The sequence below is a fragment of the Rhinatrema bivittatum genome, chromosome 7 (genome assembly GCF_901001135.1).
Source record: "Rhinatrema bivittatum chromosome 7, aRhiBiv1.1, whole genome shotgun sequence".
NCBI classification, from domain to species: Eukaryota; Metazoa; Chordata; class Amphibia; order Gymnophiona; family Rhinatrematidae; genus Rhinatrema; species Rhinatrema bivittatum.
The window spans coordinates 93,977,714-93,995,054 of NC_042621.1; the positions used below are offsets into that span (position 1 = coordinate 93,977,714).

The 17,341-nt window shown below is 43.2% G+C and overlaps 1 protein-coding gene across 1 annotated transcript in view; it reads left to right on the plus strand.

Annotated features, from left to right (window-relative positions):
* NUP93 (nucleoporin 93) overlaps positions 1–17,341 on the plus strand; it is a 223,416-nt gene that overhangs the window by 106,631 nt on the left and 99,444 nt on the right. The window contains exons 5-6 of the mRNA XM_029608719.1: positions 3,041–3,169; positions 12,073–12,147. Coding sequence (XP_029464579.1) covers positions 3,041–3,169; positions 12,073–12,147 — 204 coding nt within the window. The remainder of the gene's footprint in view (positions 1–3,040; positions 3,170–12,072; positions 12,148–17,341) is intronic.

Sequence of the window (17,341 nt, forward strand, 5' to 3'; positions counted from 1 at the left end):
GCTACATCATCTGGTGGTAACCGGATTCCAGATGATTTTTCACTATAACATCAGAAACCATCCCCGTTGGTAAACACCAGGTCCAATATCACCCCCCTCTCATGTGGGTTCCATTATCAATTGACAAAACAATTCTCCTTGCAGCGAATCCAGAATCCTCCCTACTTCTAGAAGTCACCACAGCTGGGATGTCCCAATCAACATCCCGCAGGTTGAAATCCCCTAGCAATAACGCCTCTCCTTTTATAACAATTTTGTTAATATCTTCCATTAAATCTCTATCTATTTCTTCTGTGTAATGGAGGCCCTTAAATACATTTAAAAAAAAATAATTTGAGGTCCTTGGGCAAGACTGGCACATGCTGCCATCGCGAGTTGCCATTGTAATCCTGGAGGAACAAACTTCACATGTACGAATTGTCTTGCAATAGCCATGCTAACTGCAGGATAGCTATAGCAATACACATTGACATCCTGCAGTTGAACACTTGGTCCATTGGCCACTCTGTATGCAGAATTCAATGGCCAAGGTTTGCAGGATGACTTTGCATGCAGAAGTTCTGACACCAACTCTGAAATCTTCGTCAGCTTCTCGGATGGCAAACAGGGCATGATTTATCGTGAATCTAATTCAGTTGTGAGGAAAGTCCGGATCTATTGTTCGTTTTGTTTTTACCTTGCTCAGTGATATCCCAAACTGTTTGGCTATTGAGCAAGAGGCTCGTAATACATCCACATATGCAGGACAGTCAGGCCTACGAGTAGGATGTCATCTAGTTAGTGTGCTATGTTGCTACTGCCTGAGAAGCTTGCAATGACCCAGTGCATAAATGTGCTGAACATTTTGAAATAAGCATAAGAGACTGAACACCCTATTCGCATACACTTACTGAAGTAGAACTAGCTTGAACCTAAAAACCCAACAATTAGAAACCGTAAGTGTGGACTTGAGAGGAAATGGAAGCTGACTCAGTGGCTGCTTTAACCATAATTATTCTTTGACCACATTCTCTCACCAAGTGACTGCATCGTCAAAGGATGTATACTAGACCAAGCAAGCCTTCGGGAAGGAAGACATTCATTGAATGCCTACAGGGTATGACAAATTGGGTATAAGGTAGAGTTTGGAGTTTTCTTAGGAAACACCCCTTAAAGGGAAACCAAATTTTGGCATAGTCTTGTAGCAAATGAGTCAGCCATCCTGCCCAAGAACTGCTTGGCCTCTCGCTTATAGCACACTTAACCAGGCAAGTACTGGGCAGATGGAGCATTTTTTGCACAAGTGTTGCTCTGGGGCTCCAAATAGGAAATTTTGAAACCATGCATGAAACCATCCAGCAGACTCTTTGCTACTTGAGTCAATCAAGGTCTCATATTATCTGTCTGAAACTGATGATAGGGCTTTATCGGAAGTAACCTTGTCACTTGTGGTGAGCTTAGACCTTGGACTCTCTCCTTTGAAACATTTTGAGGATGAATGGGCAGCACTGCAGGAGAAGTAGAGGTAATTGCACATGCATGCATCCCTATATGTGCATTTAGAATTATTGAATCTGTAGAATACATCCTTGGACTGGTATTACCAAGACTTGGTCTTGGGTACCCTAGGAGACCATGATCTCTGAAAGGTGCCAAGCATAAGTAAATGTCTTCTGAGACTTCTGTTCCGTTTCCTTACCCCAGGAGAGGTGATGATCCTTGTTCATCTTGGTCTGAAATTTTTCATCCTCATTTATTTAATGGCATTTATTACTCACCCCTCCAAGAATAAACCACAAACCTCCCTCCTGCCACCATCCCATCTCCAGCAGCTGCAGGGGTGAGGGGATGATAGCTGCAGCTGAGTCAGATTCACCTGTGGAAGTCAGTTCCAGATAGCCTGATCATGGCCACCATTGCTCCCAAAATCATCATGTGGCTGAGCAGGACTGTTGGGCTACAAGTTTGCTGTTAGCGTGTTCCGGGGAAACAAAGAGGGCAAACTACATATGCTTGTTCTCTTTTACCCTCCATCTGCTGACTCTTCTAAATTTTTGTACCTGTTCCTGTCAACCTCTGTACCAGCATTCATACTTCAGCTGTGGTTGGATTTCAGAGGCCAAGAGGGAAGAAGCTACCACAGGGGTGCCGGCTCCAAGTTAATGATACATTTATTTATTTATTTATTTATTTTTAATTTTTATAGACCGAAGTTCTTGTAGGAACTACAAATCAATCCGGTTTACATACAACTTTTAAATGCCCAAAAAGAGTAGTGGGCTTTACATAGAACAGTTGAACAATAAAACAGGTAACAATAGAACTAACAATAATGATGGAACAAATAGAATAGATAACCAATTAAACATAGTAATATAGTAATAAATATTATATAGAAAATAAATATAGAAGAGATAGAGTAAATGGAGTGTGAGTACAGTATAAATACAAAAGATGAAAGAGCTCAAAAATTAAGGTACAGTTGAGAATCCCACACACTGCATCTCAGGGGCTTCTCCATACATTCATAACATTCAATTCATACACAAGTATTGTGACATGTAAAGCACTGTCCAGCTGAATGGGCTTTGAAATTGATTCAGAATTTCCATGCATGCAACACACTTTATGGTCTAGTACACAGGTGGGCAATTCCAACCCTGGAATGCCACAAACAGAACATCCACAATGAATATGCATGAGTTATATTTGCATACAATGGAAACAGTGCATGCAGTGCACCTCAACTATATTCATTGTGGATATCTTGAAAACCAGACCTGTTTGTGGCTTTCTAGGACTGGTGTTTCCCACTTCTGGTCTAAATTGATTCACCCTGTGGAAAATGGAATTAAAAAACCTGGAAGAAGATTGAAAAATTAATTATAAATTTTGAAAGCACAAGTATTCTGGCTCAAATATGGAGTAAGATAGTTCTCTCTTAATAGCACTTAATAGCACTTGTTTTTCAAGTTATCACTTGTAGAATGAGCTGTAGAAAATAATTGATGCTTAATTGCTTTAATTTGTGATTGCTTAGCTTTCTGTTTCTTCTGGACAGACCTTTGCCATGGCAGAAGAGTATCATAGAGAATCAATGCTGGTTGAATGGGAACAAGTGAAACAAAGGATTCTACATACGTTGCTTGCTTCTGGGGAGGATTCTCTTGACTTTACTCAAGAAAGTGAGGTACATTTTAAACTAAAAAATATTCTTTGTGATTACCATTTGGATGTTTATTTAAACACTTATCGGTACAATATAATACAAATCTGTATACCAATTAGATAACTGCTACTTCTGTACTAACCCATAACAATATAAAAAACACTATCTGTAGCCTATTGTAAGTATCATGAAAAGAAAAAGACCTTTATGACTCCAAATATAGCAAGCAGCTAATGTCTCTGCTTGTTATATTTGGAGTCGTAAAGGTCCTCTAATTCGGTGATGCTGAACTGATTTTCAGAATAGGTCCAGCCCTCTTCAGCTAATCAGCTTTTCAGGATATCTCTAGTAAATATGCATATGATATATTTGCATTTGTTGCTTCCGTTGTATGTATCGTGTGCATATTCATTAGAGATGTCCTGTAAACCTGCCTGGCTGGAAGAAGAGGTGATCATCTCCAATCCTCAAGAGCCACAAACAGGTATAGTTTTCAGGATATTCACAGTGAATATGCATGAGAGAGATTTGCATGCACTGCCTCTATTGTATGCAGATATATCTCAAGAAAGCAGAGTTGCTTACCTGTAACAGGTGTTCTCCCAGGACAGCAGGATGTTAGTCCTCACAGATGGGTGATATCATCAGATGGAGCCCTGTCATGGAATACTTTTGTCAAAGTTTCTAGAACTTTGACTGGCACACTGAGCATGCCCAGCATGCCACTAACCCTGCGGCCACACGGGGTTCCTCTTCAGTCTTGTTTGTAGCAAAAAATAAAAAAAAGAAAATGTTATCGAACCTAACTCCGTGGGGTGTCGGGTGGGTTTCGTGAGGAATAACATCCTGCTGTCCTGGGCAACACCTGTTACAGGTAAGCAACTCTGCTTTCTCCTAGGACAAGAAGGATGGTAGTCCTCACAGATGGGTGAATAGCAAGCTACAGGATACTTTAGAAATTAGCGGTTCAACGAGCACCCAAAAATGTGCAACAGGCACAATGACTGGGGTGGTGTTGACAACCAAAAGGCAGCCTGAAAATCACAGCGGGCCTAGATAGGAAAAGTTGGGTTTTTACACTGGGAACAAGTTCTGTAGGACAGACTGGCCAAAGACGGTGTCTTGCCAACCAGCCTTGTCGAGACAGTAATGGGCTGCAGAGAGCTCCACGTCGCGGCCCTGCAGATGTCAGCAATCGGTACTGAACAGTAGTGTGCTACTGAGGTTGCCATGGCCCTGACTGAGTGCGCCTTCACTCATCCATCAAGTGGAAGGCCTGCTTGCTGGTAGCAGAATGCAATGCAGTCTGCCAACCAGTTGGAGAGAGTATGCTTGCCCACCGTGACCATATATTTGTCTTTGTCAAAAGAAACAGAGTTGGGTGGACTTCCTGTGGGCTGCGGTGCGGTCTAAGTAAAAGGCAAGCGCACACTTACAGTCCAAGGTTGGTCTAACCCAGTGGTTCTCAACCGATGTGTTGCGACACACCAATGTGTCGTCAAGCACCAGCTGGTGAGTCGTGGCTCCTGGTGTCCCATAGCCCCAATTATACTTCCCTTTACCTTTCTTCTGCCCCCGCGGGCCAATGGGAAGCCTCCTCCCTTCTTCCTGCCCCCGTGGGCAAATGGGAAGCTTCCTCCCTTCTTCTTGCCCCCGCGGGCCAATCGGAAGCCTCTTCCCTTCTTCCTACCAGTGGGAGGAAGAAGCCGCTGATTGCCAGTGGGGCAGGAAGAAGGGAGGCATCTCACAACAAGGGGGTGGGGTGATTTGAGGGGGGCTGGGAGGATGGCAGTGTCCAGGCCCATGGCAGCGAAGAAGCCCGACCCTGTGGCCGCCACGGGCTGGAAGTGCTGAAATTAAACACAGTGGTGAGTCACAAAGAAAAGAGGCCAGCCGTGCCAGGATTTTCCGCTTCCAAAGTGGCAGGGAACCGTGATAGAGTAGGGAGTCCCCAAAGCGGCAGTGAGTCGCAAGCATGAAGAGGCCGGTTGCTCCGGGAATTTCCCCCCCCCCCCCGATGCAACAGTGAGTGTGGCAAAGCCGCGATTAAAGTAAAAGTGGCACTCAGCCATGCTGATTTCAGATGGGGCAATTGGCGCTCCCAGCAGCCATAAAAGTAGGCAGATGGGCCGCGGGAGACTAGGGATATCCCGACAGCCAGATGAAAGGCTTGAGTTCTGTGGCATATTTTTCTAAAATAATTGTTTGCTGCTTCAGTGCGGCTGAGAAGGCAGCGACAGCATTGGGAAATCTGCCACTGCGAAATTAAAGGGGCACACAGCATTGGGGCTCTAAGCAAAATGTGTGTGAGAGGCAGAGACTGGGCAGGGAGGTGACTGGGGTCTGTGTGAGAGAGACTGGGCAGGGAGGTGACGGGTCTGTGTGAGAGAGACTGGGCAGGGAGGTGACTGGGATGTGTGTGAGAGACAGAGACTGGGCAGGGAGGTGACTGGGATGTGTGTGAGAGACAGAGACTGGGCAGGGAGGTGACAGGGTTGTGTGTGAGAGACAGAGACTGGGCAGGGAGGTGACTGGGGTGTGTGTGAGAGACAGAGACTGGGCAGGGAGGTGACTGGAGTGTGTGAGAGAGAGAGAGACTGGGCAGGGAGGTGACTGGGGTATGTGTTAGAAAGAGAGACTAGTTAGGGAGGTGACTGGGGTGTGTGTGTGAGAGAGAGAGACTGGTTAGAGAGGTGACTGGGGTGTGTGTGAGAGAGAGAGACAGGGCAGGGAGGTGACTGGGTTGTGTGTGAGAGACAGAGACTGGGCAGGGAGGTGACTGGGTTGTGTGTGAGAGAGAGACTGGGCAGGGAGGTGACTGTGGTATGTGTTAGAGAGAGAGACTGGTTAGGGAGGTGACTGGGGTGTGTGTGAGAGAGGGAGACTGGTTAGGGAGGTGACTGGAGTGTGTGTGAGAGGCAGGGAGGTGACTGGGGTGTGTGGAGAGAGACGAAGATGTGTGGAGAGAGACGAAGAAATGGCAGAAATAGTAAACAAATACTTCAGTTCTGTGTTCACTCAAGAAGACCCTGGAGAAGGACCATTGCTAGTTAACAAACTAGAGGGGAATGGAGTAGATGTAAATCCATTTACAGAAGAGAATGTATGGGAAGAGCTGAGGAAACTGAAAGTGGACAAAGCCATAGGGCCTGATGAGGTTCATCCCAGGATACTGAGGAAGCTCAGAGATGTGCTGGCGGGTCCACTGTGTGACCTGTTCAATAGATCCCTAGAAATGGGAGTGGTGCCAAGTGACTGGAGAAGAGCGGTGGTGATCCCGCTTCACAAGAGTGGAAACAGAGAAGAGGCTGGTAATTACAGACCGGATAGCCTCACCTCTGTGGTGGGAAAAGTAATGGAGTCGCTGTTGAAAGAGAGAATAGTGAACTATCTACAGTCGGGAGAATTGCTGGATCAGAGGCAGCATGGATTCACCAGGGGAAGATCCTGTTAGACAAATCTGATAGAATTTTTTGACTGGGTAACCAAGGAATTGGATCAAGGAAGAGCACTCTGTCATCTTGGATTTCAGCAAAGCTTTTGATACAGTCCCACACAGGAGACTGGTGAATAAAATGAGAAGCTTAGGAGTGAGTGCCGAGGTGGTGGCCTGGATTGCAAACTGGTTGATGGACAGAAGACAATGTGTGATGGTAAATGGAACTCTCTCTGAAGAGAGAGCGGTTTTAAGCGGTGTACCGCAAAGATCGGTGTTGGGACCGGTCCTGTTCAATATCTTTGTGAGCGACATTCTGGACGGGATAGAAGGTAAGGTTTGTCTTTTTGCGGATGACACTAAGATCTGCTAGAATGGCTACGTGCCAGGCGGTTGGACCGTGTTTGAACGTGATATTAATTATTGAGTATTATGTGATGTCTACTGTTTTGAAATATTTTATTGATATTTGGACCAGACATGTGTGACTTGGGCTCTGAGGGAAATAAGTGAATTCAAAAGAAAATGTCTCACACTGCAAGAAAAAGGAGGGCTAAGGAAAGAGAAAATTGGGAGCAGTTCCTGAGGGTCGAATTCAGGGCCCAATGGACTCACATGTAATATGGGAGCAGAAACCGGATGGCGGCTCGCAGCGGGGAGAGCGGGTGGAAGAGGAAACTGCCTCCCCACAGGAGCTTCAGATGACCTTGTCCCCGGTTGATCGGATGTCCCCAGGAAATCCCGCGGCTCTACGTGAGGTGGACGGGAGCGGTCTGTTCCGGAGGAGTGAGAGCGAAACCACTGGAGGTTCATTGGAGGACAATGAAGGCGGAGGAGAGAACCAACTGACGCTGCACTTAGGTGAAGAGACCGGCCTGGGAGACGCTGTAGGCTGCACGGAATAGCCTCCAACAGAAAGGAAAGTACTTTTAAAATTACCTAAAAAGAAGGAATTAGTAAAACCGGAGGTTTTTTCCCTAGAAAAAATTTGGGAAGCTGTGCAAACAGTCAATGACAATCTTTTCAATCAGATTAATCCGTTGGCCTCTTTGATAAATAACACCATGGAAAGAGTCGGTAAGGTAGAGGAAGAACTGATGCCATGAGACCTGCGCCAAAAAATTTAGACAAAATCTCAAGACTTGGCTTTTTACACGAGCCTACGCATGAACCCCCCTGCTTGTTACTCCTTTCTCCCACCCCTCTCCCCCCCGCCCCTCTCATTGCCCCTCAAGCATACTACCTATCTCCCCCCCCGCCCCCCAAGCATACTACCGATTCCCCCTTTTCCCTTCCAAACGCCCTCCCCAGAACTTTTATTGTAAATAATTTACTTGTATATAATTTTTCATTATATACAAGTATATAATACTTGTATATAATTTTTCATTGCTTATATTTAACCATTTTATTACACTTATCTATTTGTACAGCATTTTCCTTTCGTTTTCCCCCTTCTTCCCCCCTACCCAGTTCCCTTATCAGTTTCATTGTAAAGCCCCGTTGGCCAGTTTGTTACATGGAAACCGATGTGATGTTTTCCTAACGAATGTCTGTATACAAAAAATTTTAAATAAATAAATAAACACAAAAGGTTAAATTTGAAAGGGTTGAAACGGATTTGAAAGATGAGAAATCTTCAAAGTAATATTAACAAAGAAAATACTATTCTGATGAATCGTATGGAAAACATGGAAAATCAAATAAAAGGGAGAAATTTACGTTTGTTTAATTTTCCTAAAGACCCCATGGTGACTTCACGAGATATGTGGAGACAATATCTCCTACAGATTTTGAAGGTTCCTGAGGCGGCGGCGATCCCCCCAACATCTAGGGTATACTATATACCATTCTTCAAGAAAAAAGAGAAAGAAGGGGAAAAAGACTTTCAAGTTTTGACCCAGTGACACCAGTAATATCAGAAACTCCAGGATTGGCTATAACGAATATAATTGAAATTACCCAAACTGAGCAAGTTGAAGCCAGCTACATTGATAGTGACGTTCCTCCTTGAATCTGATAGAGATTGGATTTTAAGATCATACTTTTGAAATAGAGCTGAAATATTTTTGGGTTTTATTCCCAGATCTGGCAAGAAGCACGCAGCTCAGAAGGAAGCAGTTCTTGAATCTGAGATCTCAAGTTCAAAAGATGGGAGCTATGTATATCCTAAAATATCCATGCAAATGTAGCATAAAATATCGAAATATTTCATATATATTCTTTCAACCTGAACAGTTAGAGAATTTCTTTAAAAAGTACTCCCTTGAGATATTAACATCCTCTCCGGTGTTGGAAGGCTGAGTACTAAGTGCTTACAGCTGGATCCGTTTTGAAATTATAAATACTCCTGTATTAGGTCCTGTCTTTCTTTAAAAGTATAAGATGTATTTCCTATGGTTGTGTTAAGAATCTCCCCTTAATGACAAGGACTTTAAAAGCATAATGATAAGGGAGAGAATATGTATTGTGTTTATAATGTTTATTGTAAAATGCTTTCTACACAAGATTGTTTTCTTGATGTGTAAATTGAAAATTGATAAAAAAAAACAAAACAATTTTTAAAATAATTTTTATGAGTTTTAATTGTTTGACCTTCTTCTGTTCATCAGCTGTTTTGAAACATTTATTAATATAGTTTTACAATTATTTCTGTGTGGGGATCTATAGCAGCTTGGGTTGTTCTGTTTTCCTATTAGGAGGTGAATTAGTGTTTAGGACCTGATTTAATATTTGTAGTGTTGCCTTTTCATAGATAGGGTTGTTATTTGTTCCATAATGCAGGTGTAACTTTGAGCAGATTAGTTTCTGTGCATTATTGCAGATCCTGGGACTGTGTTAGGTGCTATATTTCTCTTTCCATTTCTCCAGGTTTGCACTGCATGCAGAGTGGCTTATTTTGGTTTTCCATTCCAGTTTGTCTCCATATTTATAATTTGTGGTCTTTCTGTATTTGGTGAAGGTTGGTTCTGTGTGTGTGACCGAGGTGAGGTATTTAACTAGCATGTAGGCAATTGTAGCAATCTTATTTGTTGTGTTTTCTCACTAGAATATGCATTAGTGGTAAATTATTGCCTTTTCATAAGGAGGGCTATTGTGCCTGGTAGTAAAGGGAGTTTGTTTTGCTTTTACGGAGATGTCATCAGAACCAGAATATCTTTTTTTTGCATGGTGAGTTCTATGTGTGATGCTCTAGTTCTGCTCTGCATCAATTTTTGGAGGTCAAGGGGTTTCCCATGGATGCAGAGTGTATATTTACATATAGCCCCATGACGGTCACATATTCAGTGTGTCACGCATGTGAGAACCATCTGTCAGGTGTGTCCCGGCCGAAAAAAGGTTGCGAACCACTGGTCTAACCCTATCACCTGCTTTGCAATGAATATAGTTATAATTGAATGGGCCTAGGAGGTCAGCTTCAACCTTGATACCAGACAGCCTGTCACATGTGATCTGCTGTTAATACTGTGTCATGGTCTCCCAGCAATGGCAGCAGCTGCCTTTCAGGTGATGATATTTTGAACGGCATTCGCAGTAGCATTCTTTGCTGCATTTTTTTGTGAGTGAGCTGGTGGCAGCTGTTTGTAATATGGAGGCCAAGTTCGGCTTTTATCAGTAGGCGTCATACTGTTGGGGGCAGGGACAAATTATTTCTGCATATTTAGCAATCTAAAATTGATCAGATAGGCAGGGGAGAGAACAGTACATTGATAGAGCTCCCAGGGCTACTTGCATGCCAGTCAGAAATGTGAAGTAATACTTAACAATAGGGCCTGGGGTGGTTGGCAGTTGCTAATACACCTGCTATGTGGTTGAGCAGGTTCCAGTTTACAGCCGTCTTAAAGCACACCCTCACAATGGCAGGGTTGCATCTCGGGCAGTATAATACACATTCCTTCCGAACTGGGGCTGCCTCCAGTGCAGCAGCTTTGATCTAACTGGAGACCCAATTTAGCGTATAGGCAGGTATTGCTCTGCACCCTGTGCGTTCTATGTCAGATGGCTGGACAGTGCCTGCAGTGTAGTTATGCATTGAAGTAGAATTCTTCCCTCCTCTTCTAGATGGTAGCTGGTAACAATGGATGGTATGTATTGTAGGGGACTCTTGTGCACTAGGTAAATAGATATGTGAGCTCCTGTAAGTTCAGCACACATCTGGGCCTAGCAGCTTGAGATGTTTGGATGTGATGGATTGACTGAAGGGTTATGCATTGGGATAACTTAGTTCCTTTGCTTTGCCTCTTGCTTGCTAGATCAGCATGCCTAATGGTGGCAGTGGTCTACTTGGAGGGTAATGATTGTAGCAGTTTAAAGGGTCAGCAGTTATTGGATGATGTCAGAAATGATATTGCTCTCCCCACTTCTTGGCTGCCTAAAACCTGCCTCTGGTGGTTGTGGTCATGTTTGGGATTGACAAGGTTAATAGGCAGGTAGGCAGATTTGCCACAAACCACAGGAGGTGTCTGACACAATTGGATATCTGTGGATTGTGCAAACTGATTCCAGACTGACAGCATCCACCTTCTGACATGATTAAGTCTCTGTTCCTCTGTGCTTTAAAAAGAGGCTTGGATACTTTCCATTGGGGTTTAGCATGGCCTTTGGAGCAGAGGTTTATTATGGCATGATCAAGGCAACAGCTTGGCAGGGGTGGGGTGGGGGATTCTGGGCAAGCCTCGTTATCTGACCCCGTGGTATGGTGTTTGAGCCGGGTGGAAGGGAGGAGGAGGACACCTATGTTTGAGCATTTCCAGCTGATAGAAAGCTCTCAGTGGAATGACTGGGAATGCCTGTTGCTGGGCAGTAGGCTCCAGTGTGACAACAGGCTGATGGCTCCCACTGTAGCCATGTCACAGACTCAGGGTGCTGACAGCCTTGCCTACACAGGTCTAACTGTCCAGTAAGCCCAGACTTCAAGATGTCTAGGTTGCTCGGGGTGGACCATAGGACCCAAGTGTTTAACGAGGTTCAGGTACAAAGTTTGGACTACCTAACAAGAGTTGATGATAAAGCTGTGACCTTTTATTTCTCACTCGCGTCAGTGTGCTTCATGAATAGTGGGGGTTAATTTACAAGGGCCTGGCCAGATCATGGTTACCTTGATTATTACTTATCTCATTGACTACATTCAATTGCAAGCTGATTTAGCACAAGCTCTTTGCTGGCTTATATTTTTACCTCAGTTTCACTCGATGGTTGATTTGAAATAAATTTTAATGGATATTGTATAGCCTTTATTAGTGATGATAGTAATGTAACAGCATTTCTACTGCTCTAGCTGGTTGCAACTGTCCTCCAGCAATTGCTTTTTAATTTTCTTCTGTTGAACTGATATGAAACTTTATTGTAAGTAAAAAAATAAATAAATAAATAAATAAAAGTAACTATAAAAGAACAAGTCAGCATAAATTGCGATTGATATATCCTATATAACTCCTGTATAATAAATGGTACAATATGTTTTACTGTTTTAATATTTCTTTTACAGCCTAGTTATGTTAGTGATTCGGGACCTCCAGGTCGCAGCTCTTTGGACAGTGTGGAAATGTCTTATGCCCAGCAGGTGAGTGTATGAAATAGAAACATAAGCTATTACAGCTCAGTAAGGACCATAAACCCCATCAAGTCTGTCCAGTTTCACTCCTTATGCACTGCTATGGACCCCAGTTGATCTCTTGACTTTCTCCTCACTTCTTCACACTTAGGAATTCTCTGTGCTTATATGGTCTAATGAAGTCTGTTACTGTCTTTATCTTACCACCGCCACAGAGAGGCCACTCTATTCACCATCCCTCTGTGAAGAAACATTTTTTGATATTGCTCCTGAGTCTACTTCCTTGGAGCCTCATACCATGATATCTTGTTCTGGAGCATTATTTCTTTTGAAAAACATTTGCTTTTTTTCCATTATTTATAACTATTTAAATGTCTCCTATCATATCCCCCATTTGTCTTTTCTTCTCTAGGATATACATATTTACATTTTTTAGTCTCATCTGATAATGGCTTTTGGAAATTGGAAACTCATTTAGTTTTATTATTTTCAAATATAAAACCAGCTTATACAGTCATATTGCAGGAATTCATCACACTACATAACATAAAAAAGAAAACTCACAGAAAACAAAAAGGCAAAGCTTAAGTCATGAAAAGCAGCAAAGGAGCTTGAGAAGTTCATGTACTATGGAACATCTCACTTTTGTTTTCAAATAGTAAAAGAGTTAAATGGTGAGGTAAAAGAGTTTCTTAAAGCCAAAAGAATATTTTTCAAAAATTGGAAAATGGTTTCAAGTGAAGAAAATAGGAAAGAGCATAAGCATTGGCAAGTTAAATGTGAAATATTAATATGGCAGGCCAAAAGATAATTTGAAAAGAAGTTTGTCAAAGAGGTGAAATCAAAAAAAAAACTTTCTCAATTATATCAAAGCCGGAAGCCTGTAAGGGAGTTGGACTGTTAGATGACCGAGAAGTAAAAGGGGCACTCATAGATGACTAGGCAATAGCAGAAAAACTAAATTAATTCTTTGCTTCAGTCTTTACTGAGGAGGGTATCAGGGAGATACCTACATCAGACATTCTTTGAAGGTAATGATTCTGAGGAACTTACAAGAAAGATGTAATAGAACAACTTGATCAACTAGAGAGTAACAAATCACTGGGACAGGATGTCATACACCTCAGAGTTCTGGAAAAAGTGAACAGAAAAATACCAAACTTAAACTTGTAATCTCTGACTTTTCATTCAAATCAGCTGCAGTACCTGAGGATTGGCCAACATAATGCCCATTTTTAAAAAGGGTTCCAGGGATAATCCAGGAAACCACAGACTAGTGAGCTTGATGTCTGTATCAAGCAAAATTGGTAGAAGCTATTTTGAAGAATAAAGTTATTGACCATCTGGATAGACATAGATTAATGGGCAGAGCCAACATGGATTTAGCACAAGGAAGTCTTGTCTTACAAATCCATTAGATTTTTTTTGAAGGGGTTAATAAATGTGGACAAACAAATTATAAACAAGCCCACCTATAAAGCTGGCCACACCCTAGACCTTATTTTCATAAACTCTGGCTTTACACACTTCACCCCTCCCGATTGCGTCCCACTCCCCTGGTTAGACTATTCGCTGATTTCTACCACCCTCACGATGAAAGAAAGTCCTACTTCTCACCCCCTCCAATCTACATTTCACTACAGGAGATCGTGCACCCCTGAGGTCCTCAGCGAACACCTAGCCAAAGACCTTCTTACCCTAGATGTCTCAAACCCCAACTCGGCCCTTATCTCATGGCACAGCATCACAGAATCGGTAGCTAACAAATTATGCCCACTGTCAGCCAAAAAAATCAGCCCAGCCTTGAACAGAAAACAACCGTTGTTCTCCAATGAACTCCGAAAACTTAAACAAAACCTCAGGCAGAAAGAGAACAAATGGTGCAAGGCCCCCTGCCCCAGCACGTTAGCTGCCTACAAATCCGCCCTCCACTTCTACAGGAACTCCATCCTACGAACAAAAATAGATTTTTACGCTCACAGAATCCACGACCTCGCATTAGATGCCAAGGCCTTATTCTCCTATGTATCTGAACTCACAAAAACCACCACCCCGTCCATTCCGGATGACCAAGCACAATCTAAGGCCAACGAACTTGCAATCTTCTTCCAGAGCAAAATCTCCAACATCTTAACACTCCTGCCACCTAGCTCAACCTCAACGCCCATATCCTGCTCCTCTTTCTCTAATTCGGGAGCCACACTTGAATCATTTGAATCTACATCCGCCTTGGAGATTGAATCCCTAATAAAGAGAATGAAACCCTCTACCCATCCTTACGACCAAATCCCGACTAAACTATTCCTATCGGTGCCGGACACCATCTCCAAGCATCTGGCTGATATTATAAACTGCTCGCTATCACAAGGAGTCTTCCCTGATGCTCTAAAACTTGCCTCTCGCAAACCCCTTCTTAAGAAACCGAACCTAGACCCCAGGGAACCCAACGATTTCCGCCCTATCTCCAATCTGTCCTTTGTCGCCAAGATTATGGAAAAACTAGTCAATACCCAATTATCAGACTACCTTGAAGATCATAAGATACTCCACCCAACTCAATACGGATTCCGCAAATCACTGAGCACCGAAACCCTCCTCATCTCCTTCACAGACTTACCTCATCATGGGCCTGGACAAAGGCCAATCCTTCATTCTAGGACTTCTTGACATCTCGGCGGCTTTTGACATGGTGAACCACTCCATCCTCCTAAATCAACTATCTGACATTGGGATAACAGGAACGGCCTTTAGTTGGTTTGATTCTTTTCTCAGTAATAGAGGCTATAAAGTCAAAATCAACAACAAAGAGTCCCCATGCATCAATTCTTCACTAGGAGTACCTCAGAGCTCTGCCTTGTCCCCCACTCTCTTCAATATCTACCTCCTTCCCCTCTGCCAGCTGCTTAAAAACCTAAAACTAAAACACTATCTTTACACCGATGACGTACAAATCCTTATCCCTATAACTGAATCCCTTACGAAAACATTTAAGTTCTGGGACAACTGCCTCCAAGCTATCAACCTCCTCCTCACCAGTCTAAACCTTGTACTGAACTCTGCCAAGACGGAACTCCTCCTCATATCTCCTGACTACAGTGATATTCTCCAGCCGACCCACCCCAACATCCTGGTCACCCAAACAAGAGATCTTGGTGTAATAATTGACAACCATCTGAATTTAAAAAGGTTCATCAATCACACAACCAAGGACTGCTTCTACAAACTACAGGTGCTAAAACGACTTAAATCTCCTCTGCACTTCCACGACTTCAGAACTGTCCTCCAGGCCATTATATTCTCCAAGATAGACTATTGCAACTCTGTTCTGCTAGGTCTCCCCGCCTCCTCCACCAAACCTCTTCAGATGCTTCAAACGCGGCCGCTAGAATCCTAACAAATACCAACAGAAGAGATCACATCACGCCCATCCTCAGAAATCTGCACTGGCTACCTATAAGCTTTAGAATCCCTCACAGGTCCCTCACCATCATTCACAAAACCATTCACAACCAGGTCCCCATCGACCTTTAATGCCCACTCAGACTCCACACCTCTTCAAGACCCATCAGAGAAGCTTACAAAGGATCTCTCCACGCCCCGCCAACCAAATCCACCCATCATTCAGCCACTAGAGAACGGGCCTTCTCGATAACGGGACCAGCCATCTGGAATGCTATTCCCCCTGATCTCAGACAGGAACCCTGCCTGCTGACGTTCAGGAAAAAACTCAAGACCTGGCTGTTTCAACAAGCCTTCCCTTAACTCAGGCCCGTGTAAGCTATGCCGCAGTGCATATACTAATGCCTTCTATTCAATGCACTCCATTTCAGACATTGCATATGATTTGTTATAGTTACCGAGTTATCTTCTGCTTTGGCTTCTCTTCTCCCCAGTTCCAGTACCCTTGTTTTATTGTAACTTTTACCTTTCCTCTATGTTAAATGTTAATGTTATAACCCTCTGTTCCCTGTAAACTGATATGACATGATCCGTATCATGAATGTCGGTATAAAAAAAGCACTAAATAAAATAAATGTTGGTTGATATATCTGATTTTCAAAAGGTGTTTGACAAAGATCCTCATAAGAGGCTCCTCGGGAAATTAGAGAGTCATGGGATAGGAGGCAGTCCACTATTGTGGACTGGTAATTATCTAACAGGTAGGAAATAGAGAATAAGACTAAACAGTCATATCTCTCACTGGAGAAAGTGCCCCAGGGATCTGTACTGGGACAGGGACTTTTTAAATATATGGATAAATGGTCTGGAAAAAGGAGTTATCAGGTTTGCAGATGACTTAAAATTATTCAGAATAGTTAAATCACAAACCAGTTGTGAGGAATTGCGAGACTGGGTATTGAGTGTCTAAGCAGCAGATGAAATTTAATGTGGACAAATGCAAAGTGTTGCATATGGGGAAGAATAATCAAGCTATAGTTACATGATGCTGGGTTCTGTATTAGATATCACCCCCCAGGAAAAGAATCTTGAAGTCATCGTGCACTGACGGTAACTTTTAAACAAGCACGTGGGTGCACATGTATGCACGTATGCTGGCTCACGCCAAAGACCATGGCCATTTTATAACAGAGGCGTGTATATGTGCGCATGGTTTAAAATAGGCTGCATGCGAGTACATGTGCGCATATGCGCGTAAATGCTGCCCCAACCGCGTATGTGGGGGGATTTTAGTAGACATATGCATCAACGCAATTACTAGTTTCCTCAGTTTGCCTAGGGTAAAGGATAGGACTTCCTAACCCCTCCCCCCATTTCATTAGCCTCCATTTTACCTTGTTAGCCCCTACCCTTAAAACCCTGCTAACAAGCCAAGTTTTTTTTTTGTTTGTTTTTAGGCCTTACACATCATCCATAGCAGAAGTCAAGTTACGTAGTAGGGGACCCCGGCGCGAGCTTGTACACAAGTAGTTATGCACTGGTTTCATTCATAAATCTTGGAATGCCCAGGCCACACCCACACCCTGCCCCTTTTTTGGGAAAACAGTTTGTGCCTGTACCAGGAGATACACATGTACACGGGCGTCTTTTAAAATTTGTGCGGCACACATCGGCCTGTCTTCTGCGCGTATCTCCCAGTTTTGGCATGAGAGAAATGTAAGTATCTGTATTTAGCAGCTTAGTCACAGGACAGCTTTCAAACAAGGGATCTAGCTGCATAACTCCAAGATTAGATAGCTAGATA